The sequence below is a fragment of the Podarcis vaucheri genome, assembly GCF_965113315.1.
Source record: "Podarcis vaucheri genome assembly, chromosome: 5".
Taxonomy (NCBI): Eukaryota; Metazoa; Chordata; class Lepidosauria; order Squamata; family Lacertidae; genus Podarcis; species Podarcis vaucheri.
The window spans coordinates 54,140,412-54,168,158 of record NC_138763.1 but is presented as its reverse complement, the minus strand read 5'-3'; the positions used below and the strand labels follow the sequence as shown (position 1 = coordinate 54,168,158).

Below are 27,747 nucleotides of genomic sequence, written 5' to 3'. Positions count from 1 at the left end.
GGCACACGAATTCACACCCATACGTTTTCGTGAAATCCATAATTCATTTTTAGATGCGCACTTAGAATTTAGTTGGGCCGGTTCTGACATACTGTAGAAAAAGTCCTCCGTTTGCTCTGGGAACGGTTTGGGGGAGGAATGCGTTTGATGGTCAGAGTGAGGAGATCTCTATTGGGCTTCCCTGTTATTTAAACGTCTCCTGAGGGGTGGCTGCCTGTTGCTAGCATCAAATCAAGGTCATCGGGTCTATGGGCCAGCAGAGAAGAGATAAGTGGCAGGGACTTAACCTTTCCGAAGGGAAAAACTGTGCTTAAAGTTGTTAGGCCATATTGATAAATCTTTATTGACAAAATATTGACATTGAGATACTTCTTGGAAGTATATAGTGTGTTAGAATTCTAACAAATTAAACACAAAAAACACAAAAATATTTACATTCTGGTAAAGAAGACATTAAGGAAACATTTGTCATTTTTAGTAGCTCTATAATCTTGGATCATCAACATCAGTGCTTGAAATTTGTCCCCAATGAAAACGGGCCTGGGTCGAAATGATTTCTACAGAGGGATCTGCAAGATCCCTTGCTCCTTCTGAAGTCCTGCGGGAGTTTGAGTACAAACCCCCATCCAAGGAGAAGGGGGATTAAAAGGAGGAATCGAAGTTTTAGAATGTGGGGACTGGTTTCTTTAAATCTCTCTTTTTATTATTGTCTGTTTTTGCAGCAAAAGTTCCCTTCCCCACCCCTCCACCCTCAACAACCCATCCCCTTTTTTCTTCTTCAAAGGTTATATCCATTGGGGGAGGGGGAAGCAAAAACAAAATTAAAAAAATAAAATAAAAAATTAGAATTTGTTACCGCTACTTCATTGAGTTTTCACAACCACGTTGACGCCAGAAGTTATCATAAAAAGGTTTACAGACTGCACAGTTTCTCGTAAAATAAATTTAAAAAGCACACAGAACCTGTCTCTGAGGAGGGGAGGGGGGGAAGCGCAGTTCATGTCTGACTTTAGGGACCATTAAAAAAAAAGGCCCTACCCCCCTCCTTCTTCTTCCCCCTCCCTCGAGGTTTTTTAAATTTTTAAAAAGAAAGCATGCAGTTCAAGTTTCTCTGAAACAGGTGTGTCGATTTTGGCTGGGTATGGGATCCTCTCTCCTAAAAGCCTGGGAGACACTCAGAATCATCATTAATAAGAACAAAATCCCTCGTCAACTGCAAAGTGTCCCGGTACGGTTGCGTGTGTATGCGATCCCTTTCAAAATTTGGAGCGATCTGAGTTCGAATGGCGAGAAACGGAATATTGGTCAATCACCTCGTCTTGGTGGTTTGGCTTTGATTGACAGATTCCCCTCCCCCCCCCCTTCTCTTTTTTGCGCTTAAAACAAAATTGTACCAGTGCAGGACCAGCCAAGGCCCCCACCCTTGATGGACTGACTTCTGGGCTCGCTTAAACTGGCCGGCCGGCTCTCGCCCCTCTCTAAAACAGAAACAAAAACAAACAAAAACAACAGAAAAACAACGAGAATCGCCTGGTGGGATCCAGCCGGTTTGCTGTCCCTCGCCCTGGCCGCGCCACTCACTTTCCTGCGGTTGTCGCGAGCCTTTAACACTTGAGTTGTTCGTGGGAAAGTCTGTCAAGTGCCAGCCGGGAGTTTTGCCGCCGCCGCCGCTTCGTCGTCGTGGTCTTTTTATTATTACTATTATTGTGTGTGTTTTTTTAAAGTGAGAGATTATTTAATCGTCCGACGTGACGTCGATCTCCTCCGGGCTGGCTTGTTTGGTGGCGATCCTCCACCGGTTAATATGATGAGTCCCCTTTTTCTTTTGCTGGGAGTCGGAGCCTTCCTCTTCTAACTTCTGCCGCTTGAACTTTGTCCTTCGGTTCTGAAACCAAACTTTTACCTGCAGAAAGGGAAACAACACAAGCAGGACTGTCAGCTCCCGGGCGGCGGGTGTGCGTGGCCTAAGGGTCTCTCACACACACACACACACACACACACACACACACACACACACACACAACACAAGGGGCGGTTTCTGCACCTTTACCGGGTCCACTGCAGAAAGAGAATAAGCCTCGCTTCGGAAACTGGTCTCCTGATGGTTTACATCAGGTAGACATGTCTGTCTCGGGTAAAATGGACACAGCGTAGCAGCAGTGGGACAATCTCGCCCTAGCAGCACCCACTAACCCGGCAACAACGACCCTCTGCGCGTGAACTCAATAGGGGTTATTGCGATGATTATTTAATGTATTTGCATCCCGTCTTTTTTCTCCCCAAGCAGGAATTCAAGGCGGCTTACAACAGTTAAAAATCTTCATTATAAAACGCAAAGCACTAAAACAAACCAATTGCTTCTGAGTAATTAGGAACAAGGTCGGGTTTGAAATCGATTTTTTTTAAAAAAGGGTATTTAGGTCAGGCACTCCAAGCTTCCTAATTTCCCCTCCCTGACTTCGATACCTTCTCCTTGGAAGTGCCGTGTGGCCACGCAGTGCGATCCTAAGGCTGTTCGCTTGGAAGGGGCCGGGCTGTGCTCAGTCTGCTGTTAAGCAATCGCGTGGACTAAACACAGCTCTGTTCAGATTCGGAGAATCCTCTGGCTATAGCAGGACTGGAGGAGATGTGGCTTCTCTCGCCTGCTTTGCATGCTTACTGGGAAGTAAACGCCATATAAATTAATGGGACTTCCTGTTGCTTGGACAGACAATGCCCGGATCAAAGGCAATCTCGTTGACTTCACGGGAGCTCACCTCCTGCCTCGCCTAGGACTCAGTTAAGCCGCAGTAATTGGGGTTTTAAGACTAATCCCCCACTTTGAGCGCAGCCCTTGGAAATGCGCCCCCACTGATTTCAACTTAGGACTGCAGCTTTTCACCCCGATTCTGAACTCATTTGTGGCATTACATTCCATATGAAATCAATAAGGGTTCACGTCCCAGGAAAAAAACAACAACAAATCGTTTAGGATCATCGTGCCGATGCATTGGAAATCCAAGCATCTCGCTTCAGCTCCGCTGTGGATGGCAATGGGGGGAACTGGATTTTGAATTTCAGTGTAAACAAATGACTACAGTGGAGATCTGGCTTTACTCCGAAGCAGAGGCTACAGCTATGGCGATCCTCTCTTTTTGCACGCGGTGGCCCCGTCGCGCTGAGAGCCGGAAGTGTAACTATGGAGACGCGAAGGCGGGGCACGGCCCAGACAAGGAGCCTCTCCCTTTTCCCTCCCCAGGTGCAGGCAGCCCTCGTGTGCAGAGGTTTACACGCGATCTGGAACCCCAGAAGATCCTGCCGGCGTCTCCGCCGTGGATGTATTTTCGCTCAACTCAGGAGAACACCGAGTCTATGCTCCTCCACTGACTTACTCCAGAGTAGTCATTAGAGCCCATCCTAATGCCTGGGGGATCTGCAACTTATAGGCAGCGCACGTCTGATCTTCCTTATAACCCCAGTCAACCGTAGGCCGAAAGGCTGCGCTCGGAAACAAGTCCCCTAGCCTTAAAAAGTGATTTTACTCCCATATAAGTTCGCTTGTTTACTGTATAGCCTTACATTCCGATCCTAAATAAATTTGCTTGGAAACGAGCCCCGTGGATTCAGCCAGACTGACTTCCATTGTGAGCAGAAATTGAGATCGCCCCACTGGGCAATCCGTGCCCATTCCCATATGCACGCAGGTCTCTATATACAGCCCTCAAATTTAGACCGTCTGTCTGGCTTTAGAAAGACGCTGTGCATGTGATCTACTAGCAGAAAGGACAATATTTTGTGGCGTCCCGTCCCTCCCCCCCTCTCCGCATCTGTATGTGGGTGATCTGCCACTCTGTGGCAGTCAGGTCTGCACCATGCTCCTATACATATATGCATTGCAATGTACACTTTTTCTGCAGATGTGAACCCATTCGCCCATACTATCTGCTACAGATGCGTTTTGGAAACACCGCACGTACTCCGACTCGCTTTGCTCTCACACGTGTATTCCGTGCACCTATGAATGGTGCGTGTGTGAATGCCGTGTCCCGGTCTCTCCTCTCAAGCTCACATATTTCCTCTCCAGGCAGCTCTCTCTTGATACTCGTGTCAACTGCACTTTGCATTACAAACGATGGGATTGAGAAGGACATTGAGAGTTCTAAGGGCATTTCCCCCTTCCCCGCCCTCAAATATTAATCGCATCGGCAGCCATTCGAAATCAAGCAATTAACCAAACCGAGATGGTTGCATTTTTTTAATCTTCACCACCACTTATCTCATAACCGGTTTTATATAAATTTAACGTCCGTATTTATAAACTCCTGGCTGTAAAACTGGTCTTTAAAACCTACAATATGGATATATTTTCCTAAGGAGCTGAACCCGGTTTCAGGTTTTAAAGGTGGAGGGGGGGGACTATTCAACCTTAATTAAATATAATAAAAGGGGGAAGCTGAAGAGCTGCGTTAATTAAGTAGGAGGTTCGAATTTGCCTGCTCTAAATCGACGTGTCTTTTGTACCCCGAGCCTGCCTGCCTCATCATCAAAGGGGCAAGAAGGACATATTTCCCGGTGATGCTTCGGTGACAGCGGCCCGGGTTGCAAGCCATATGGGGAGGTCCTTCAAGTATCTCGGGGAAGGGGGTGGGAAGAAAGGAGAAGGGAAGCCCCCTACGAATTTGCTTTGGCTCGCCTAAATCTGAATTAAACATAACCAGCTGACCCTGTCAGTCATTTAATTGCAGATCGTATTGATCCCGAAATTATCTCCAAAGAGAGAGGGACACACACACACACACACACACACACACACGTTCCTCGTTGCGGCCAAAGGTAAACACTGTTCGGCTTTTTTTTTTTTTAAGCACTTTCTGCTCTGATTCGGCCTGAAAATGCCTGATAAAGACGCTGCCCGTAAAGGGAGGGGAGGACGTAAATCCGAAAACGGGACCATTTTAATAAGCTCCTTTAACCCGCTTCGCTGCCCCTTCAGAAGCCCTTCGCTGCCAGACGCCCCCCACCCTTCCCTCTCCCCACATCTCGGCCGCATTTTCATATTCTTAAAAAAAAAAAAGCCTCCCATTTAAAATAGCTGAGCGGGGGGATATACAAGGGCGAGTTTAATTCGCTTTTCAGTTTGCTAATTGAAGGGGACGACGGTTCATTTCTCCACGCCTGGTCTCCAAAGGGGCGCTCGTTTTGTCGGGGGCTGGAGGCCTGACACCGCCACAATAGACCCCGACCAGCTTCGGAATCAAGCGGGACAAAGACCACCTTAAATACGGCCTTTGCCAGTGGAAATCAGGCTGTGACCAGGCCCTTGTTCGGCGAACCTCATCAAAGGGGCGACCCATTTACTGGGGGTTTTGTTAGGGGAGACATCTTTAAAACAAAAGGCCCGGCCCTCTTTAAGGCGCCCCCAAAGAAAGGCAGGAAAAGGGGACGGGGGCGGGAGAGAGAGAGAGAGAATGAGGAGGGGGGGCGAAAGTGTTACAACTTAATCCGACCAAAGAACGTTACTGTTTACTGGGAACTTTGAACTAAGCTGCGCCTATTTTTCCTTCTTCTCTGCCTTGCTCCCCCTCTTCGCTTCCTTGAAATGCAGAGCCCCGGAGAGAACATTCCTTTCGAAATAGCCCCGGCGTCTTGGAAAGAGAGAAAAGCGTTTGGAAAAGGCCATCGAACTTCTGTTAAGGGAGGAGAGCAGTAACAAAAGCCTCTGAAAATCGAGATATTTGAAAAGAGGGGGGGGGAGGCCAGAGACGGAGCCCCTCAAGCAAACAAACAAACAGAAAAGAAGAACGACGGCATGCATCCTAAACAAAAAACCCGAGCAGCCAAACCAACCATCTGGTTTGAAACGTACGCACATATATACAGCAAGGCAGCTGGGCAGTCGAACAGATTAATTTGATCTGATCTCGCGCGCGCACACTGCAAGGTTCACACAATTGATCTTTCTGCCTGGCACACTCTCCAAGAAACGAGCGCAAGTCTCATCTGGGCGACTGTCAAACAACGCCATTCTTCCCATCGCCGGATCGCCCTCCGCACCAGCTTTTTGATGTGGTCCCCCCCCTCCCTCCCCAAACCTTATCATTCTATTTCACTGGCACAATTTGCTGGAGGGTCAGCGGGACATACGCCGTTGGCAGGGAAGGGCTTCAAAAAAGAAAAAGAAAAGGGGGGAGACAACGACCAATATTGCCAGCCCCCGGGAAATAAACCGCCCGGTCCGCAGCACTGTTAAAGACGGGGGTTTTAAAGCGGTTTTGTTGCTCTGATGCAAAATGCAGGGGTTTTGGGGGGCGTCCAGTTAACACGCAAAGAACTTTGCGGCTAACACGGTTGTTGGGGCATAAGCTTTCCTGGACTCAAGCCCGCTTCATCAAACTGAACACGTGAGTGTGTGTAGATATATATTTATCTCACATTTAAAATGCGTAGTATTTAACGTCGGGCTGGGTCAATAGAACGTCACTAGAAAGTATTCGAAACACTTTCGCTCAGAGTCTACTTCTACCGAAATGGAATCGGAATGTATTCAGGTTGCGACTGTGAAAGGGTTTAATTATTGTTAATTTGGTGTAAATGGGGGAATGGATTAAACTATATGGAGTTAACTGTATGGAGGAACCTACTTTCAATTTCAGAAGTAAACAAGGAGGGGGGGGAGAACTCCCAACTTTCCGCTTGAGGTCTCTCTGTCTATAGTTTGAAATCGTTTAAATCCTACATTCAGGAAAAAAGACACAACGAACAACACCCATTTCCCAAACCAAGTCTGCTCCTCCAATAACAAAGCAAACGCTCCCTTTGCACTGCGCAGTTTCACAAACTATAAAACCAAACCAAACCAAAAATCGATTGGATAGTTCTCAGCGATAAACACACATTAAATATTTCAAAACTCCTCATTTTCTTTAATTAAATGGAGTTCAATTTAGAAATGCAATTTATTTCTCCGCCTTCAAATTTGACCCTGGATAATCCCAACGGTACGATCCGGAAGCTATTTAAACCGAACTACCTTGATAGAAGATGATAAAAATCTTGTTCATGCCGCTGGGGCGAAATATCCTGTTACTTTGGCTTAAACAGGTAGCCTCTACAATAATAATAATTGACATAACATACATTTTTCTAATACAGTAACAATGCCAATAATACTCCACGAGCTTTCTGAAACAAAACAAGACAAATCTTTGGGAAAAGATCCAGAATGCTTTTGTGATGGGGAGGAAGGAAAGAATCGCGGCAGCCAACACACAGGGACAGAATTTAGAATTCCCACGCTAGCCTACACCTCTATCTTCTTACACGTGAACCTGGCTTCTCCCGCCCCCCGCAGCCCTTGCAAACTCAACCCAGGGCGGTGGGGGTTTGTTCAGAGGCCCAGGCCTTGTCTTTGAGCGCGCGCCGGAGCGGCCTGCCGGGTAGAGACGCTCCTCCTGCACCTCACCTGAGTTTCTGTGAGACTGAGGCTGTGCGCCAGTTGCTTCCTCTCTGCCCCTACGACGTAGTGATTTTTCTCAAAAGCGTGCTCCAGTCTCAGTAACTGGGAAGGGGAAAAGGCGGTGCGGATCCGTTTGGGCTTCCTGGCTAGTGCATTGTGCAAGAGGAAACTCTCCGGGCTGGTTTCATTGCCTGGATTCCGAGACAAAAAAAAAAACAAACATTCATGAGCCAAGCAAGCCAACTTATTAGCATTTTGCATCTCTAGTCTAATCGAAGGTGGAGGGGGGAGGGGAGGGGGGAACTTGAAGCGGAAAGTCTTCCCATTATTTTAAACCTTTCTGTCTTTGGCACCTCTGCTTGGAAGTGATTTCCCTACTTAACATGTGCTTAAATTCTCACCCAGCAGACTGACTTTTTTTTGGGGGGGGGGAGGAGAGCGAGAGAGAGACAAAAGGTGCAGACCCTGCAAGATCAGAACGAAACTAACATTCACTCAGAGAATGTCTCCCAAGGAAGAAAGCGACCGAGAGGAAATGCCAATTGGTCGGCTTCGTATATCTTTTTTAAAAAACAAAAACTCTGGGTATTTGAAGGAACGCGTGGGGGGGGGGGTTAGGTGTGCAAGGGGGAGGGGGGACAGCTGACTTCCGATTAAGGGGGAAAGAGCCCCCTCAACACAAGAAAGCAACCAATTATTTCACAAGGAAATTAATCTCGCCAACATTCAGCGAGCTAAGGAGGAGAATTCGCAACACTCTTCTAGGAAACCCCAGTTTCGAAAAATGGCACCCCCCCCCTCTCTTCCTCCAAGGAGTTTCCTATCATCTTATTCTGACACCGCCTTTTACATGCAGGTAGTTACTTTAAAATAAAATAAAAATCCGCACAAGAACCATCTTTTCGAAGACCTGCACCAGGTACAAAGTCGCCACCTTCGACCGCCTTGAAAACTTCCAGTAGAAAGAGCTGCTTTGGCGAACATCTGACAAAGCAAAAAGATCCAGACTCATCCTTTTAAATGGGGATGGGGTCTGAAAATGGGAGAAGAGGAGGGCGGGGGCTCTCTTTCCAGTGCCCACAGAGCCGCCGCGTTTGTCATCTGTCAATTGCTGGAAGAGTTTCCTCGCCAGGCTTTTTGCAGAGACACCCGCCATCCCCACAATCGCTCTACCTATTTTTGCGCCTCGGTCGTTTCATCCGACGCGGGGCCACAATAACAAGGCAGGCAAATCCCTCCTTTGCGATGGAGCCTCCTTCAGAAAGCTGCTCACGACAGCGGGGGAAATGACTGGGTGAACGAAACCCCTCATTTCCCACCGAGAGGTTATAACGATAATACTAATAACCCTAATCGACTCTCTCCCTCCCTTCCCTCCCCCCTCTCCGTCCCCTATTCTTGGAAACCATTCAATTTCAAAAGAGGTGCTTGCATGGATTCCCAACCCCTTTGGTTACTCCTTATTGCACTTTGTAAAATTAATTGATTGGGGGGGGGGGGACTTAGCAAGGAAGTTAATAAGACTAGTGGGATACAAACAAACCCGGTTTCTGGGTCCCCAGAAGCTCCAGGTCTTAACAGGACAAGTGTGGGGTAAGAGGCAGGTAGGAGGGTCTCCTTTGACTGAGTGCGGGCCACACTTCCTTATCACCCTTCAAACTCGTTTTTATAACGTTTGGCTTCCCGAAGACAAACGGCTTCTGCGCTCGCTCTCTCTCTCTCTTTCTCTCTCCTGCATGGGGGGTGGGGGTGGGTGGAGGACACACGAAAGCAATATTCTAGCCCTGCCCGTTTGTGCTCTCTCTCCTGTTAGTTTGTCCGTGTAAACCATGGAAAAGTGAAAGGAAGAAAGTTATTTCTCTACAAAATCTTTTTCCAATTCTTGCCTTGTTTTCGTTATTCTTTTTTTCTGGAAGATGGTCGGGGTGAGCTTATGGGAGAGGCAAAAAATTAAATATTGGGGAAATATTCTAGTGCTATCCCTTTTAAAACAAAAACCACTGAGAATTTAGGAGTCATTGACTTCAAACTGAGCGTTCTTTCCCAGTAAAGTTTCACTGGAGCGTGAATGAGATGGCAGCTTCGGAAGTGCCTTGGAACGGCTATCGGTTTTGTTCCCAAGAAATAAAAGGGGAGCCCATTTTTCTTTTTAAAAAATTAAACCACCATTAACTCTGCAATTTAGCCTTGTTTTGGGCTGTCTTGGGAGCCTCTCAAAGAAAGCTTCGCTCTTTGACTTGACTCCACATTTCTCCGCTGAAGTCGACTTTGGTTGGGAGGTTAAAAGGAGAAATTTACCTGCGAGGTTTTTCTTTAAATCATTTTAAAGTCATAAAGAGAATCGTTTCTGCCCCGCCCACTCCTGCTTTTAGTATTGTCACCCCCCCTTTCCCCCTGTTGTCTCTCTACCTGCCTTTCAGCTCTTATTTTTCTCACAAGACCTTCGGTTGCTAATTCACTGGAGGGGGGGGGTTGTCCTCTTGAACTCACTCTTTAGGGAAGATTGATTTTTTAAAAAAGTTTCAAGGAACGGGCTGCAGAGACCGACTCACTCCTGAAGCCCCTCGTTCCATAACGATCCTCCTGAAGGGGATCAGGGAGACTGCGGAGGGAATCCATTAGACCAAACTGAGGGAGGGTTAGGCTGCCTGTCCCTTGATCCCAACCCTTCCGACAATCGCTCAAGTTAACAACATTCTAAAAAAGAGCACAAACTCGAATTCGCTTCCTCTGCAAATAGTCGCCTTTGCAACTGAACTAAGAGAGGTTCAGAATTTCGGCCCCCTCTCCCAGCCCCACACAGACACCCCTCCACGCCTATCCTCAACTCTGCTTTCGTTGCGTCGCCTAGACAAACGGCCTTTGGAAAAAGAGACATTTCCTTTCCCATTTTCTCTGCCTTGGTCGGAGAGATTTCTGCACTTTCCCGGGTCTTCCCGACCCCTTTCCCTCCCTCCAATATGTGCAATAGGAAATCCAGCAGCTGAGGGGGGGTGGGGCAACCCCCTCCGTTCGGCCCTTACCTTGGAACCGATGGCCCAGATATCTGTATCGGTGTATTAGCCAGGGGTAGAAAGTAGAGGGATCCCTTTGCTGCGACGCAAAGAGCGGGTGCGGGGAGTGCGAGGCCGGCAGCGGGTGCGCGGCCAGGGCGTGAGGCGGAGGCACCGGGTGCACCGGGACGGCGGCCGGATTGGGCGGGTGCGAGACGGCCTCTGCGAAGACCAAGTCCGGGTTGGAGTAGACGCCGCGGCCGCCCGAGTGGAAGCCGTTGAGGAAAGGGTTCATGGGGCTTGCGTTGGCATAGCTCAGCGCCGCCGGCCGGATGGGATCCTCGGCGCGGGAGGCGGGCAATGCAGGGCTGTCTTTGGCCACCAGAGACTCGATGGTGAAGCAGCGCTTCGGCGCCGGTTGAAACATCCTGGCGGCCAAGCGCCCGGCACCGGGGCCACCGGGCGGCGGGCGCGCCCTCCGCTGCGCCCGCGGCTCCTCCTCGGAGGCGTCGAGGTCCGGCAGAGACGATCGGGGCGCCGGGCCCGCCTAGATCCAGAGTCTGGCAGCCGGGCAGCCGCCCGCGGTGGCAGCGGCAACAGCAAGAGAGCCGTGCGGCCACATGGAGAGGCGAGCGCCCTGCAAAGCTCTGCGCTCACTTCATCCGCGCGACGGGAAAGCGAAGTGGGGAAGAGAAAAAGTTGCTGGGCGAAGTTCTGCCTTTCTTCTTTTGGCCCCCTTCTTCTCCTTCTCCTCCTCCGCCTCCTCCTCCCTTCCCTCCCGCACCTCCGTCTTGTCCTTTTTTGTGCAGCGCCCAAGGCGGCCCCGGCGAGGTCCAGCGGCAATCCAGCGAGAACGAGGCGAGAGCGCGAGCGAGCTTGCGATCGGGTCCCTTTGCCCAAAGTGGTGCAAACGATTTGTTAGTTCATGAGCCTAATTAGTGCCGAGGATCACATAAACAGCTTCCTCTGAAGCCTGGTAAATGGCTTGATGATTGGTCGCTATTACTCGCCCGGAGGTGGAAGGGGGAGACTCTTTAAAGTGCGTCAGAGGGGAGAGGCGAACTTGTGGCCGGCGCGATCCTGGAGGGATGGATCCGGGCCCGGACTGGAATGGACTCCACCGCTCTGTGCCGGGGAGAACGGGAAGGAAGGGGGGGGGTGAAAGTCACGAGAGAGAAGAGAGAGGGGGGGAAAGTGAGAGAGAGAGACGCAGCAGACGCAGCAGACGCAGCCTGCCAGAGGTCCCACCCGTGTGAGCGGAGTCGAAATCCCTCCAGGATGCAGGTAGGAGCGTGGGAGGTTTCACAACTTTGACGGGGGGGGGGGAGGGAGCGGGGGAGGAGGAGGAGGAGGAGGAAGACGACGACTCTTCCTTGGGGTTCAACACCGAGCTCGCTCGCCTGAGCTGGCGAGGAAATCTGGCTTTCCCCAAACAGCCCAACTGAAGAATTGTGGCGAGGATTTTCTCTCGGTGCTGGAAGTGGTGGCAAATGTCTACCGCCTGCTGTACTCTCCTTCTCCCAGCGCCTTTCGAGTCCGCCCTCTCTGTCGGTTCTGTTTGGGTCCCCCCAGCTGATCTTCAGCCATGGGGTGGCTCGCTTCCCCCTTTCCTCAGAACCGCCCTACAGAGCAGGAAGCCGTCGACTTACTGGAGCTGTTTTCGCCCAGGAAACCTCCAGGAGTTTTCTGCGCCCAGACAAACGCTAAACCCCAAACACCTTTTTGGCGGGGGTGGGGGGGGGAGCGGGGGTGTGGCTCGCCGCCTTCTGCTGATCTCCAGGGCAGCATGATGACGAGGGAGGAGGGTAGGTGTTGCAGACAAAGCTGGGACTCCGGAAGAGGGACGGGCGGCGAATCCGGCCTTGTCCGCATTTTCGAGATTACCGCGGCGTTTGGGGACGATTTTTAGGGCCGAGTCCTCCCGCTCCCATTGGCTGCTGCGGTCGAATAATTATGATCACATCCTAGTACTGCTGGCTGCTGCTTACTGTTTATTGGTAGTTAAGGATCTATTATCTATTCATCAACCTCCTATTTTTACCAATTACACTCTTCTAAAGTGAAGTACCAGCAGGTATTTTTCACGTTCTCAATTAATGATTAAAAAAAAATCTGGCGTATTTTAAATCTATTACGCTGCGGTGTGATTTATTTCGAAAGGTGCAGAGGATGCACAGTGGAGTCTACATGGAACTCGGGAGGGGAAAGCTTGTTTCCAAAAGCTTTTAAGTTTTCCCTTTCATGGTTTCTCCAGCATCCCTTTAATAAAAGCTATTTGATGGAATACTTTTATTTTTTATTTTTAAAAACCCTGATTATCACATTCATTTAAATATAAGTCGAAATATATCCTGCCCTTTCCGTTGTAACTTGTAGGAACACACACACACACACACACACACACACACACAAAATTATATTTTAATCACATTGTCCGGGTAGCAACAAAAAACAAAAACAAAAAACCCAGACTTTGTGTCACTAGAGCAATAAGATGAGGAGTCTCTCCTTCAGTTGGAGTTACTAAGGGGGTGAATTAATATACATTCCCCGTATTTTGTGTATAATTTCTCTCTCTCTTTCACTCTCTCTCTCTCTTTCACACACACACACGCACACATACTTGAGACAGTATAAAGTGCGTTGCTTTTATGCTTACGACCAGATGCCACACAAGCTAGAAATAAATTGGGTATAAATATAAACTCGTAGATGGAGCTTGCATATGGCTAAAATTATTATTAGGCCCTATTAATTATGCAAAAATCCCACCTATTTCTCTGCAGCCCATGTGGGTGGAAGTGTGTGGACAGATTAGGAACGCTGGCAGCTGTATGCAACCAAGAAGACGGGAGTGTGTGTGTGTTTTCTTTAATCTGCCTTTATTCCCTGCGTTTGATGTTTTGGGGTTATCATCATCATCCTGCAATACAATACAACATTCTGGCTACTAAACTATAAAGTGGTCATTTATTTATTGTGCCTTTAATTGGTTTTTTAAAAATCGAAACGGGCAGCGTAAAGACAATGGACAACTCTTTTCAAAGCCGCCTTGCTTTGCCTTCACCCACCGACCCATTTGAAGGTTTTTTTTTTAATTAAAAAAAAATCCCGCTTGTCTTTTAAAGGATTAACTCTCGTCGTAAAGCGACCAATTTCTACTTCTTCCTTCACCCGCAAATGTTATGGAAAGTGAATTTTAAAAGTCCAGCAAAGCGGGGTGAGATGGATGTTGGGGTTACAGGCAAACTCAAGAGAAAATTAGACAACGTTAAAATGTCATATAGCCCAATCCACAACTCAGGTCATCCTGCGTGTATGTCTGGACTGAAACTCAAGTGACTTTGGTGGGATCCGCAGCAAGTATTTCACCATATTTACACTCTGACATCACGGAAGTGGGAATGAGCTCATTAATTTCGGTGTAGGTTATTGGGAAGGGGGTGGGGAATTGTGTGTTTCTTAAATCCTTTGGGTAAGGGCGCCCATCTGCGATCCTCAGTGCACTAGTATGAAAGGGCGTTTCGCTGAAATAAGGGGAATTTACAAATGCAAAGAGATTGGCAGGTCCCAGATCTCACCATGATTTACCCGGATGTGTGTGTGTATTTTAATGCCATCAACGGGATGGCGGGGCCAGGAATGCCAGATAAATATGCTTCGGATGACCCAGGTGCCAAGTTAGAACCTTAGTCCTGCTATTGTCTGAAATGTTCAAAAGGGATCGTATAGTGGCGAGGAAAATCTAGCCCGGGGCTAAAGGAAGAAAGGAAACCAGCTTAAAAACAGAAAAAAGAACCCTCCCAAACAAGCATATCCCATAGAAAGAAATCTGACTATTTAAATAGCTCCAGCCAGGAAATTTCAGCCTGCCTGTTTTGAACGCGAGGGATGCCTTCAAACGAGTTCCTTAAAAGTTGCTTCTCTGCGCAGGTATAGAGAGATCCCCGTTGTGAATGAATGGCCGGTCTGAGTGGAAGCCTTTGGTCTTTCCAAAGCCTTCTAGGTCGCCTGGCGCGCGGCTGAAAAGTCCCGGAATCGTGGCTCTTTATAGATACCCTCTTTGAGCTGGCTTTGCCGCGGGATTCTGTGTAAAAGGGGTATCGCGTCCTCTAACAAGATCCGGAGCAGGAAGTCTCGATCCAGCTCACCCCCAACACCCCCGTTTTTAAACCAACAGCGAGTGGAAAACGGAGACCGAACTCGGACGTGGGGAGGGAAGCCCACCATCTCCCCTCGCTGTTTCCCGACAACGCGGCGGCCGGACGGTGCCCTCATCATCCCGCGAGTTTTTCTCGGGCAGAGCTAGGTTTTAGAAAACGCGTCGCTCGCCGCCTTAGGAAACTCTTGCCAGGACATTTCTCTGTGGAAGTTAATAATCGCAGCCCGACATCTCTCTCCTAGGCCGGTGCCTGGCGCGCCTTTTGCTGGAGGCACCGGCAAAAAAATTACCATGCAGAATCTGAACTCTGGATTCCAGGAAGGGAAGAGGATCTTTTGCGAGAGGGTTGGCATATTTGTGACAACAACGAGGAGCGGGGGAAGTTGAGCCAGAAAAGGCGAGGGGAGAATAGGGCGCTCACTTGACCCTGCTGCATGTGGGGTTAGAAATTATTTCCCAAAGCCCAACCTTTGCCCTAGTGTTGGCGTTTCTGGCTACCTCCCCGTCTTTTCTGAGACTTCTGGGACCCCCTCCAAGATGAGATCCCTTTTAGCTCCAGATCTGAGTCTTTCCACCTTCACCCCACAACCCCAGTGATCTTTCTTCTCATCGCACAGTTGTCCACTTCTTTTTAGTCTTCTTCTTCTTCTTCTTCTTCTTCTTCTTCTTCTTCCTATTATTATTATTATTATTATTATTATTATTATTATTATTATTAATTCGACCAGCCTGACGAAATAACCCAGAGCCGTCGAGGTCGCTCAGACGCTGCCCAGGCCCAGGCGCCCTTGACTGGAATGGATCAGGATTGCGCCCACAATAAAATGCTGAGCAGGGCCGGGGTGGCGGCTGAGGTGGGGTGGTGGTGGTGGTTCTGGTTGGCTGGGAACTGGAGGGATAATTACGTGGCTTAAATGCACAAGGCAGCTCCTAAATCTCCGCAAATAGATTTAGGCGTGCTGCGAGCCCCCTTTTAAAAGCGTCTTTAGCGCCATAAGCCGGAGCGATTGCGATGGCCCGGGCCTTGCCCTTCTGCCGTTCTTTGGCTGGCGCAGGCAGATCAGACGGGAGCCGAGGTCGGGCCGGGCCGGCGGGATAAAAGAGGCGAGCGGCTGGAAGCCGGACACCAGGCTCGTGGGCAGCGGGTCAGGCCAGGCGGCCCCCGCCCGAGGCTCGCAAGCTGCTTTCCGCAGCGCGCAGGTGGATTAGCTGTCTGAGGTGAGAGCGAGACCTCCAGCCAAAGTGAATTGCAATTCCCCACCTTCCTCTGTTCCCAAACCTCAACAGGCACAGAGGGATCCAATAAGCCTGGGATCCTCTCGGGTCCAGATCCCCAGAAGGATCCCCATGCATCCTTGAACAGAATGGAGCGTCCCCACCCCATTTTTCATTGAGCCTCTTTAGGATGGGGGGTAACGGCTTATTTCTCCTGGTACTGCCCTTCTCTCTGGGTTTGCTGGGGGAAGATGCGCGGGATTGGGGGGGGTTGTGCGTGAGAGAGATAATCGATCTACTAGTTGCCCATCTCTCTGCAAACTTCTCAAGTTGCTCCTCTCTCTTCCAGATCCAAGTTAACATTCACAAATCTCTTCCTATCCCCTAAGAACCACACGACGTCAAGAATTAGAATTGGGTAACTGGGCAATTAATGTTCAAAATTAATACTAACAGAGTCAGAATTAAAAGTCTGGACGGTCTATTTGGAACAGGGAAATCCCTTTTCAGCCCACCCCCGAATATATTGCACACACACCAGTTTAGAAAGTGAGAGAGTCCACACACCGACTCTCCCAATAACAGCGAGCAGAGCAGGGGGGAAGCGATATCAACTTGCCAGCCTGGGGGAGAGTCTTCCGACTTGCAGACCATCTGGGTTTGGGTTGCTCAGCAGAGAGATTGAAAGGTCTGCCCTGTGCTAATTTTGGACTATCTCTCGGAGGTCCAGTTTTGTACAGCCTGCAGGATAGGACCCAGGCTCCTACTCCTACACTGTAATGACGCAGTGGGCGCTTAAACCGGAGTAATGGCGTTTACGCGTCAGATGGGTTCCCATGAAACTCCGTGAGTCATAAAGTGGTTCGTGATGTCCAAATATAATCATCTGAGCGAACCACCAGAGGCTGATCCCCCTGTAGCCCGACTGTGAATTAACAACATTAAAACAAGAAGCAGAGAAACAGGAGGAACAGACTAGTAAACAAATGTAGGTGGGACGGCGGTCACTCCCGGATGTTTTGGAGTTGTATTCCTGGATCCCAATACTGGACTGAAATCGTTGTCCCTTTTGGCTGTAGTGGACCAAATTCTGTCAGATACAAATCTTCCTGCCTATTCTGTTTATGAACTGTTGGTTTCCTGTCCAGAGCGCATTTCGTTGGAAGAGGCCGCCTCCAGTTAGAGTGGAATTTACCTCGAAGTAATTGCGCGTGTACAGGGTTGCAGTCCTGGCGTGGCTGAACCCTCTTGGTCTTGCTTAATCCAGCAGCAGTCAAACAGTATCAAAATATATACCAGATCTCGGGCATATATGTGCAGGATGAAGGGTTGAAAAGAAAAGAAAAGATGTGAGGGTCTTGATTAATTCGCATTAACGGCCTTATTTTACATATCGCATCAGATTACTGATATGAAGCAGAAATTAAATGATAATAGAAAATCGAGCGAGCCAAGCCGGAAACTTTTAAGGATTTAATTAGCAATTTTGAAACCCTTAATCGGATTGGAGCTCCAGCCATCGAGCATAATTTGGCGGCACTCTGCCCAGCACATTTTATGTGTTTAAAACTATTTTTCTCTCCCTCTCTTTCTTCTTTTTCATAGTATCATTTACTCAGAGAGAAGCAAAATGTGGTTCAAATCATGTTAAGGATAGATGCAACTTTCCACGAAACATCTCTCTCTAATTTTGTATGGAAATTGTTTATTCGCATTATTTTGAAAGAGCGTGGCCTAAATATTAATATAAACAAGTTCTAACAGGCCAGAGAAAATGCCAATTTTGTTAGAAAACAAATTATTACATTAAGAATAATTTTTAAAATAATTTCTATGCCTTTCCTAATTCAGATGCTTTTGCAAATTAACTTGGGCTTTAAGCTATTTCCACAATGTGTGCTCATTACCAAATGTTTTATTTTTAAGAGTCTAGTGTTCAGCAAAGACGTTTTTGAAAAAAGTATTCTCTAACCAATACTTCTTTCATCCTTTAACAAAATATATGTGCATGTAGCGCCGCCTTGTGGATGACGTCTGGAAAACTCGAACACAGAGATCTTCTATCGCAGAAGAAGAGATCTTTTTCTACACACACATACACGTTTCTTGTAATTTACCCGTTCATCATTAACACTGCTATAAATGCATGGTGTTTTACACTTTCGAGATGTTATTATATCCAAGGCGTGATATAATAATTTTGCTATTTTTAAAAATCATACGCATAAGAAAATTATAAACTTATTTTTACACGGGAAGTGTCTTTAAAGACACACACACCTGGCTCATCTACTGTATCTTATTATGCGCTTTAGTACCCCATCCTAAAGAGCACTTGCGACTAATTTGCAATGGAATGGGGACTAATTTGCACCCGATAAAGTGGACAGCGGGTCAGGAAAGCTTACGCCACCATAGAGGCGCTACGAGACTCTCTGTCGTTTTCATGTCCCAAAAAAAATCAAAGTATATTTGGAATTGGGATGGCAAACGCACTCCTCAGAAAACAGAGTGAAACGTCGCATCTTTCCTGTGCTAGTTGCCAAAATGCTGGTTAGCGAAATTTATATTTGGTGCTGCTGTCTTTTGCATTTCCGAATTATAGGTGCCAAATATATAGATTTCTCCAGAATTTTATTTTTAAAAAAATCAGACGCGAGGAATATAGCTCTTCGCCCCCCCACTCTCCACATTTTTCTTACATTCCAGAAATGTTTTTATCCGGGCTCTATTGAAATACCAGTTTGCTGCTGCAGCAGCAACAAAATCCATCCCGCTCCTTTTCTTGGAATTTAAACCTTTGCGTGCATTTGAAAATGGATTTTGGACCCCTCATTTGCAAATCACTTCCGTTGAAGTCTGTATTTTCAGGCGAACATCTTCCCAATTTTCTCCTTTGGATGTGGGAATCAAACTCCCATTCTTTGCATCTGGCAAAACCCTGAGGTAAGGAGAGGAAGCGACTTTTCCTTTCCACCTGATCTATACTGTACTCGGGATGTGCCTGATTCCTAGTCTAGGGATTTGAGGCGATAAACCTCACACACACACACACACACACCACACACACACCCCAAGACCCACTAGACTAGATAATAAACTAAGGGCTATGAAGCGCTGCCCCGCTCCGCGCCGGCTGGGACCAGATCGCTCGCGAAGTCCTGCGCTGCCTTTTACGCGCGACAGCAACCTGGACACGTTGCCCCAGGCAGCCAGTTCCCCCTGGAAGAGCTCCCTTGATCTCCGTTTGGACAGGGACTTCCACGAAAATTTTCCAAACTGCTGGACTTGTGACCCGTCGCTGGAGCCCACTTCCCACTTCCTCATGCATGCCTGATGTCCGGAACTCTTAAGCCCGATCCAGCGACCTCTTCGCTTGCTCTCTCCAAATCCCACCGCTCTCTCCAGCTGCCCCTTCTCGCTTTGCCTTCGGCGGACCAAGTCGCGTCGACAAGGATCAGGAGCCTCGCCAGGCTAACTGGCCCAGCTAGTCCTTCCTAGCGCGAGGAAGAAGGCAGATAACGTCCATAGAAATTCCCAAGCAAGACCTTTCCAAGGATCATAGCACAGTACCTTCGGTGCTGCAATAACCTCCACCACGAAGCTGTGATTATTCCACCACCTCCGTCTCTTAGCATCTTTAAAATGGGCATTCGCTATAATAATTAAAATCATTAGGGAACTTTCTTGTGGTTTCTAGCAGAGTCTGGCTCGAACCTTTAAAAGCGTAGATTGCGTGGATTAAGCATTTGGAAACTTCAGATTAGATTCGTATTTACAAGTTTCTAGTCCTCGTGGTTGGGGGGGGAGGGGGGTGTACCAGCAGTGGCGAAATCCAGAATGATTAGAATGAACGCAAACCCCAAGCCAATTTAAAGACTCGCACATCTGATGACCGATAGTACTGCAGCTTCCATTGTCGAAGACTTCCGTTTTTCGGAAGGATCCATGCCATTTTTCGCGTTGCCCCTCGGCCTCGAGTCTATATACCGGGGTGGCTAACCCGCTGGTTATCTACTGCCCTAAATATCGGCCGTTTCTCTCCAGATTCCTTTAGAGAAGAATAGGGGGAAAGCCCTGATCGGTTGCCCAGAAGCCTCAAACTTCATAGGTCCTCGAATAGATGGTGCACAAGATGCTGATGTGTATTATATTCATCTAATTCACACAATGTATTCCTTCTGCCCGTGCCTTTGCCGGGCTGAAATTCATTCACACACTGTCCTCCTCGTTTTCTCTCCTGTAATACTGCATGGGGAAAGATATTACTGTGTCTTCTTGGTCTGCCTTACAACAAATCTCTGCGCAACGTCAACTAAGGGTGGGACTCCAACTATAGTCATACTCAGAGTAGACCCATTGGAATTAAGGGGCACGACTAACTTGGGTGGATTATTTTCAGTGGGTCTGCTCCAAGCGAAATTTAGCTGGATACAACCCGAAGGGTCTTGTAGGACCTTAAAGGTTAGCCAGCGTTCTTATAGTACAGGCCACATCGCCAGATGCATGAAGCGTAATAACCGGTTATTAAGGATGTGTATGTAGGTGTGGACAGAGATAGAGATATGATTATTGTAATAGTTCCTGAGTTCACAGGACTGCAAAGTGCTCTGAAGCCTCTAGACCAGTGGTGGCGAGGTAGCGCACCCATTTATCGCGGGCAAGGATTTCACACAGTGCATGTGTCCCGCTTGAAGTCAGTGGCAAACGCCTCTATCGGTTTCCACGGGGTCCTGCGAGGGGCCCGCAAGTCAAGCTCATGCTAAAATGGAGAGCTCGTACTTGAAGTCACGTGTGACTAGTTCGTTGGATACTTTCGTTGCTACAAACGAAAGCACGAGAAATATTTCGACCCCTGGGGTGAAGAAACATCCGGGACATTTCGTGTATGCGTCTGTGGAGAAGTTTATCCACAATCCAATGGCACCCATTTAGTCCTGCGCTCCCGGACGCGCTCCCGCCGGAGCCGCTTCCTGCTACCACTGATCCACAACCAGATAGGCCGGCCGGGCTTCTTTCCGCTGGTCGGTGTTCAAGACCTTTTGCTTATTTCCCCATTCAAGAAAGAGCCACCTTGAGTCGGCTCAGTGGCGTCACCCAGGCCTGGAGCGAATTCAAGCTTGACCCCCAACTCATAGCGCCTGTTGAAGCGGTTTGCGGATCGCAGCTTCTTCTGGGCTTGGACGAGCTTTAGGCCTTCCTGGATGAGCTTGGTTTTGCACCCACCTTCTCCTTTCCCTCCCGCTTTCATTTTTTGAGTTGCAGCCTCTCTCTCTCTCCCCCCCCCTTTCTCCCCATTTCCAGCAGTCTGGAGCGTGAATTACAGAGGAGACAGACAGAAGGAATTTAACCGAGGAGACAGAACACATTCAAATAATAAGTCAGCCCCGCTTCTAAAGCACAGATTCAATATTAGCACATTAAAGTGTCATTTAGGATACTAATTAATACTTATTTCGTTTTAAATCATGCTTTTTTCAAGGGCTTCAAGAGCGTAATTTGCTTGCAGTGGCATCTTATGACTAGGAACATAAGTATGCGGAATTGAGACACACACACACACACACACACACACACACACACACACCTTTGCTGATTCCCTCACCCAACTGTGCATTTCCCAAACAGCAACGCTCGGCAATCCCACGCTCGCTCCCGAGACGTGACGCGCTGAGATAGAACTTGGCGTTTCTCCTGTGCGCGGAGTTTGGCTGGGCCTAATACGAATGTGACGTTTAAACCAACGCAAAGAGGTCTTCTGAACAGGCTAGAATGAGGTCGCAGGTGCACTGGGAGCCTTGTCTCCTTTCCCAAGAAATCTCCAATATTGGGATTTTTTAAAACACGGTGTCCAGTAATGAAGGGCGGCTTATTGGTTAGGGAACTGCAGTTGTACAAACAGGTCCAAGTTGCAATCCACAATCCCCCAGCCTCTTGAGCTGCTCCTTCTCTTTTGAATAGGGTTACGCATGAGAAAACGGCTCCTGTCTCTGGAGTGCAAGAGGGCATGCTCAGGGCTTTAGAATTGGCTCCTTAGCTGTGTGCCTTTGGGAGTAAATTCAACCCAAAAGGAATGGGCCAGGCGGTTCCCAGTCTCTGCCTTAACTTCACACTTCTTCCCTAAGCCCATTTAGGGAGAAGTTCTTTGAGTGAAATTCTTAGTAAGTTTTAAAAGGGTGGGGCAGAACCAGGGTGCCAGTCTGGCATCTAAACCTTAAAGCCTATTTATTATTGTGGATTTTTAATAATGTTGCAGAGAAGCAGGCTTTATGCCACTATGTAGAAGTAAACCTTCAGGTTTTCCCACTTCCATTTAGCTCATCGGCTTAATGCCCATATCCTAAATTCGTCAGGTAATGTTTTGAAGAGCGGACATCTATGAGAGGGGTCACAAAAATAAGCTTCAGAATTCTGTTAGTTTTTAATGACAGAAATAGGTTTGTTTGGGGTGAAGTATTTGACAGATATAGAAGGAAAGGAAAGCTTTCATGGAAGCGTGAAAAGGAAGTTGGGAACATTTTGAAACTGAACAAAAAGTTCCCTTAGGCCTAATCCGTTTTGATCCGTAGCTACGATTCTCCTTTTTTGTAACCCTTTTTGAATGCCTGGCACGCCCTGAGTTACGTTTACTTAGACTCCAGAGTAAGTAAATCCCCCGGAGCTAATCCTCCAAGTAAGAGGACTTAGGATCTAGCGCAGCCGAAGCTGCGACGACTTTGCTAAAGATTTGCAGTCACTTTTGCTGACTCCAAAGAGCTTTTGCTCCGGAGTAATTGTATCGGGAACCCCTTCCCATTTTTTCTCCTCTTCCCGTTGTGGCTTTTAAAACAAGCCTGTCTTACATAAACTTTCATTCAAGTCAAGGTACAGAAGCTGTGCGCTTGAGGATTTGCCCGCGGCACTTGAGTCCATGCGCGCTTAGGACTGGACGCTTCTAGTTCCATTGACTGAGTGGGACCTTAAGATCAGCTTAACCCTGTCCGCTGGAATGTGGATCAAGCTCCGCGTGTGCGCAGCATCGTAACTTCTTGAGCATAAAAGTCCTACCTTCTCATATTCCTTCGGGCACCTAACGTCTGAACTCCTAAGCTTATCTACGACTATCTCCCCCGTGGACACACCCAGTCTTGCATACCTATGCAAGCCAGAGAGTCTACGGGAGCTAGCTTAGGTCAGAAGACACTGAACTGGTATTTGAACACAAGGGTTACGGGATTCCTTCATCCAGCTGAAAAGGTATCCTAAATTGTGTGGCCCCACATGGCACGAAAACGACTCGAGGGAAGTCCAAACTAGAGGACCCGAGAGAAGACAGACGGCGCGGACTGGGTCTCGTGTGTCAGACTGCCTTGTTCGTGATAGTTTACGCACTCGGAGGTTCGTGGGTTGTTGTTTAATTTAACGTCACACAGGGCAACCTGTTTTGTTGGCTCGATTCCGAAACGGAATTAGAGACATTTTTAGCTTAAGCATTGGGGGCGAGCAGGCAGTGGGGCTGCGGGAGGATTTTCTGTTGTGCGAAGCCACGTTTCTGAAGCTGCGCTGCGGCTGGTTTTCGACGGGGCGCCTGGTTCTTCTTGTCTGCAAGACGCCTCTGCCCAGAGGCCCCTGAAACAAGCCGCTCGTAAAACAGGCTCCGATGAAATCATTGCTTGTAATGACACAAGCAAACCAACCGACCGACACCTCTTTAAGTGACAAACGAGGTTTAGGGTATTTGGCACCGCAGCCGGGATAAAATGCCAGGTTCCTCGGACTGAACGTCCGACCGTTTTAAAACTGACTTCTAGGCGAGTACTTTCTGTCTAAGCAAGCCTTGGAGCGCAATGGGACCCTCTCCGGAGCAAACGTCCTTTTGAAAGGGCTCCTGTCCTCCCCAAACAGAAAGGATGTTTCACTGGATGCCAACCTGGATGCCCTACGTCCCAGGAAGGGAGCGGGAGAGAAATATACACAGCCTGCCCCCACGCTCCAGCTGGGATTTGCTTGCGCATAAGTGTGCGTAAAGATCTGGGAGAATGCTATGTTTCGGCTTCACAAGGTACAAGCTGAAAGTTCTCGTCCTCAATCCACTCCCCTGTCCTTGAAAGCTAGGAGAAACATTGCTCCCTTGTTGCATTCCACAGACAGGAAAACAGGAGTGCAGTGGACCGCCCTCCGCCTCCTTTCCGCGATCCTTTCGCAGGTTGCCTCGCTGACCAGACTCAATAGAAAGCAGGCGACGTTGCGATGACGAACTTAGAGCGGCGATCTGTGGTATCAATGGCTCATTGGTCAGCTGCTCCAGACTGCGTTTCTTGGTTGTGTGTGAGAGAGTGGAGCGATTTCAAGTTTGTTCAAAATGGGGTGGTTAGTTTTGCAGTTGGGCGAAGGGGTGGTATACATTGTGAGCCTGTGTGAGTTTGTGTACATCGGATATCCCTGGCCTAATATCACAAAAACTCCTTTCTAGCTACAAAGATGCACATCATTATCCTTTTGGAAAGGATTGGGAGAAAAGATGCAGTGCGTTTAAACTGTGCGTTGGACTTATTCAGTGGGTTAAGGATTTTAGAAACAGATTTTAAAAATCATTTTGGAAAAAAGTAAATTGAAAATAAAATATTTTAATAAAGATAATAAAAATATTCAAGTCTGACTCTAATTTCTTTCCGGGCCCCTTTTTGGGGTGTGTAAACTTTTAAAATAAAAGATAACTTGAAACGAATGGCTGGGACATAGAGCCACTGTGAGCTGATGCTGTGATTTCTGGGAATGGTAAGAGAAGCAGTCGTTGCCCAAATACACATTGTTACACTCTCCTTCAAGTAACTTAAGTTAACTCAACAGCGGAAGACTTTGGAGTTATATTTGCCCCCTGATCGTTACATAAAATGTAGTCAGATTACAGATCTGAAATTCTTACAGAGGTCATTATTGCTTGTACCATGGCAGGGAGTTCATTTTCATCCCTTTCTCAGCCCTAGCCAGACTAAAATAAAGCATCCAAAATAAAATGGGGGGGGGGGATCACCAGCCTTTTCCATGGAGAGCAATGAGAATGATCTCACAACCATTAACGTGAAATATTGGCTTCACATCAGGCAAGAACAGCGGACAACAGACCTGAAAGGAAAAATATGTTCTGTAGAGATTTAATTGGTCAAGTTTTAACGACAGGTTTTTCCTATAGAATGCAGGGTGGGGTGGGGCATTGATCTTAAAGCCAGCACAGATGGTTAGATGTTCAATAGGATATGCAAACGAAAGAAGATCTTTGTGAAGATACAGTGTATGATAAAACAGCCTGTTGCACAATAGGTAACACCTCAAGGCTAAACCACTGAGGTGTGCACACTCCATTACAAGAAGTGGGGTTTACTTCCAAGAAAATTCCTGGGGGTGGGTGAAAGAGGGAGGGGGAGCCAAAGAGGGAAGTTGGGAGAGAATGTTCAACACACACATATTTAGCCATTCCAAAATGATCTAACCAATAGATAATTTAAAAACAGAGGGGGGATTTATGCAGAGATTTGATAGATGCAATGATAAGTGAGGATATGATATCATATGGCAACAGTATTATGTACACAAACCATACAGACACAAAAATAACAATTCCCACACACATCACAAAAAGGTCAGTCATCGGAATCCATTTCTCAAGGATTACTCCAGTGTATCAAAGTTCATCTGGGACGTACTTTCTTAGGTTGCAACTAAGCTGATGGTGGCAAGGGGTCAGCAGCGCTCAGTAGAATTCTGTATTTTGCTATCTCTGGCTCATGGGAACCGCTTCATTGAAACCATGGAATTATTAGGGAAGATGTAGATAGGACCGTCAGCAGTGGTGCCACCAAGAGGAGACTTTGGGTCCACAACCCGGCTCAGCAGAATGAGCAGGAAAGCCCCTAAGAAAACAGGGTTCCCACTTTGAAGGAAGTAAAGTTATACACATTACCATCTAAAGAGGGAGGCCTTGAAAGGTGATTAAATTCAGAGCCTAAAATTATCTAGCTCTACCTAGCTGGCCACCTGGGAAAAAAACTGTAGGGTACACACGTGAGTGAAAAGCCTCTGAACATGTAGGTATCCTCCTACTACCACTAGCATTTCAAATGGTACATCTGAGGAAGGCTGGGCCATGCATTTGTGCTGGAAAGCAGTATGAGATCCCACATGTGAGATGATTGTGGCATGTCATAATCCACATGTAGGTTTCACATTAATTGCTGCATGGAAGGGTCTTCTGTAGTTGTAACATTTCTAGTGAAGTTTTAGTGTCGCTCAGAATCACAGAGGCTAAATAACCAAATCTTTGCAGAGCACAAAGACCTTTGCTATGCTCAACCTTTCTCTCTCCCCCACTCCTCTTTCTAAACGAACTGTAGAAAAGTGGACAATAACTGTAGAAAAGTGATCTGCGGATAATTGCATCAACAAACTAACATCTGTTTGCCACTACAATGCTTTTTTTTTTCTTTTGCAAGAAAAGGATGGTCTAAGTGCTTGCTGAAACTTGTTCAGACTTTTTTTTTTAAATGTGTTTTGAAACTCATTACCATACAGAGAGCAAAGCAAATAGCAGTAGCAATTATTAAGCTGCAAGGAGCTCTGATTGACTGCACATGTGCTAGGGTTCCCCAGCTAGCCAAGGCTGCTTTGCATGACCACTTAAAGGAATTATTTCTCAATCAGCCTAAATGGAACATGTCTGCAATAAACAGGTGATGCAAATCTGTTTCTGCTACTCACAAAAGCCATTCACAGAAGCCTCCATAAAAAGCTATGAGTGCAACACATTTCCGATGCCGGCATCTGCCTAGTGATGGTTGAACTCTCATCATATTGAATTATAATTTAGCAACCAATTGTGAACATTGTTGGGAAATCCCTACCCCCAAGAGTTCTAAACTGGCCTGCATGAGGGTGGTGTGGTTTTGCAGTGGCTCTTGGGAACTGTAGCACAGAGTGAAATGGGGGGGGGGGTGGAGAACAACAGCAGTTCTGCCAGGAGTAAGAGGGGGGCACACCAGGGCAGTGGAAACTGGTCCATGAGGGTGAATGCAGCAGTGCTCCACCAACATTAGTAGGCTCTCAGCCAGCTCCCACCTGCCTGCCTTCCCATTTGCAGCCAGCCCAGGAACTGTCAGCTTCTTCCTTCTCAGTGTTGCCCTTGTAGAACTCAAGAGGGAGAAGGGTGGGTTCAAAACTCAGCCAGAGCCGCACACGGAACGCCGTTTACCTTCCCGCTGGTAAGCGGTACCTATTTATCTACTTGCCCCCGGGGGTGCTTTCGAACTGCTAGGTGGGCAGGCGCTGGGACCGAGCAGCGGGAGCGCACCCCGCCGCGGGGATTCGAACCGCCGACCTTTCGATCGGCAAGCCCTAGGCGCTGAGGCTTTAGCCCACAGCGCCACCCGCGTCCCTAATTTAGAGCATAAATAAGCTTAATACGTCATTACTAGGATGGGGCTGTTTTGACCCTCCCCCCATTCTGAAATTTGGCATCACCACTGCATCCTACCCATGAATGACAACTTGTGTCTGAGAACTGATCTTTTACTTAATTTATTATGTTTACAATTTACTTCATTTGTTTTTACGATTTCTAGCCAACCCACTTTTGTAATTGGCCCTCTGAAATACAGACTAGGGAATCTACATGGAAGGGTTGTAGCTCAGTGGTAGATCATTTATTTGCATGCAGAATATCCCAAGTTCCATCTCCAGCATCTCCAGATACAGCTGGGAGAGCCCCTTGTCTGAAGCCCTGAAGAGTGGCTGCCAGTCAGAGTAGACCATGTTGAGCTAGATGGACCAAGTATATGGCAGTTCCCTATATTCCCAATCAATGGATGGTTGAGGCAGGGCGAATCTGTTGTACTCCTTCTGTTTATGCCTAACTAACTCAAGGAGACATAAAAGTTCCAATGAATTGTGTGTATCTTCATTGCAATGGG

General features: G+C 47.7%; 1 protein-coding gene and 1 long non-coding RNA gene across 2 annotated transcripts in view; one reads left to right on the top strand and one right to left on the bottom strand.

Annotated features, from left to right (window-relative positions):
* Positions 1 to 316: 316 nt before the first annotated feature.
* EMX2 (empty spiracles homeobox 2) lies at positions 317 to 11,523 on the bottom strand. Its single transcript, XM_082222716.1, has 3 exons — positions 10,459 to 11,523; positions 7,442 to 7,626; positions 317 to 1,903 (listed from the first exon to the last, which is right to left on the bottom strand). Exons 1-3 carry the CDS (start codon positions 10,853 to 10,855, stop codon positions 1,736 to 1,738), a joined length of 750 nt encoding a protein of 249 aa, XP_082078842.1. The 5' UTR covers positions 10,856 to 11,523; the 3' UTR covers positions 317 to 1,735.
* A 98-nt stretch (positions 11,524 to 11,621) lies between these two features.
* The window catches only part of LOC309532448, a 51,833-nt gene continuing 35,707 nt past the window's right edge, over positions 11,622 to 27,747 (top strand). The window contains exon 1 of the long non-coding RNA XR_014219859.1: positions 11,622 to 11,712. This is a non-coding gene — a long non-coding RNA (uncharacterized lncRNA). The remainder of the gene's footprint in view (positions 11,713 to 27,747) is intronic.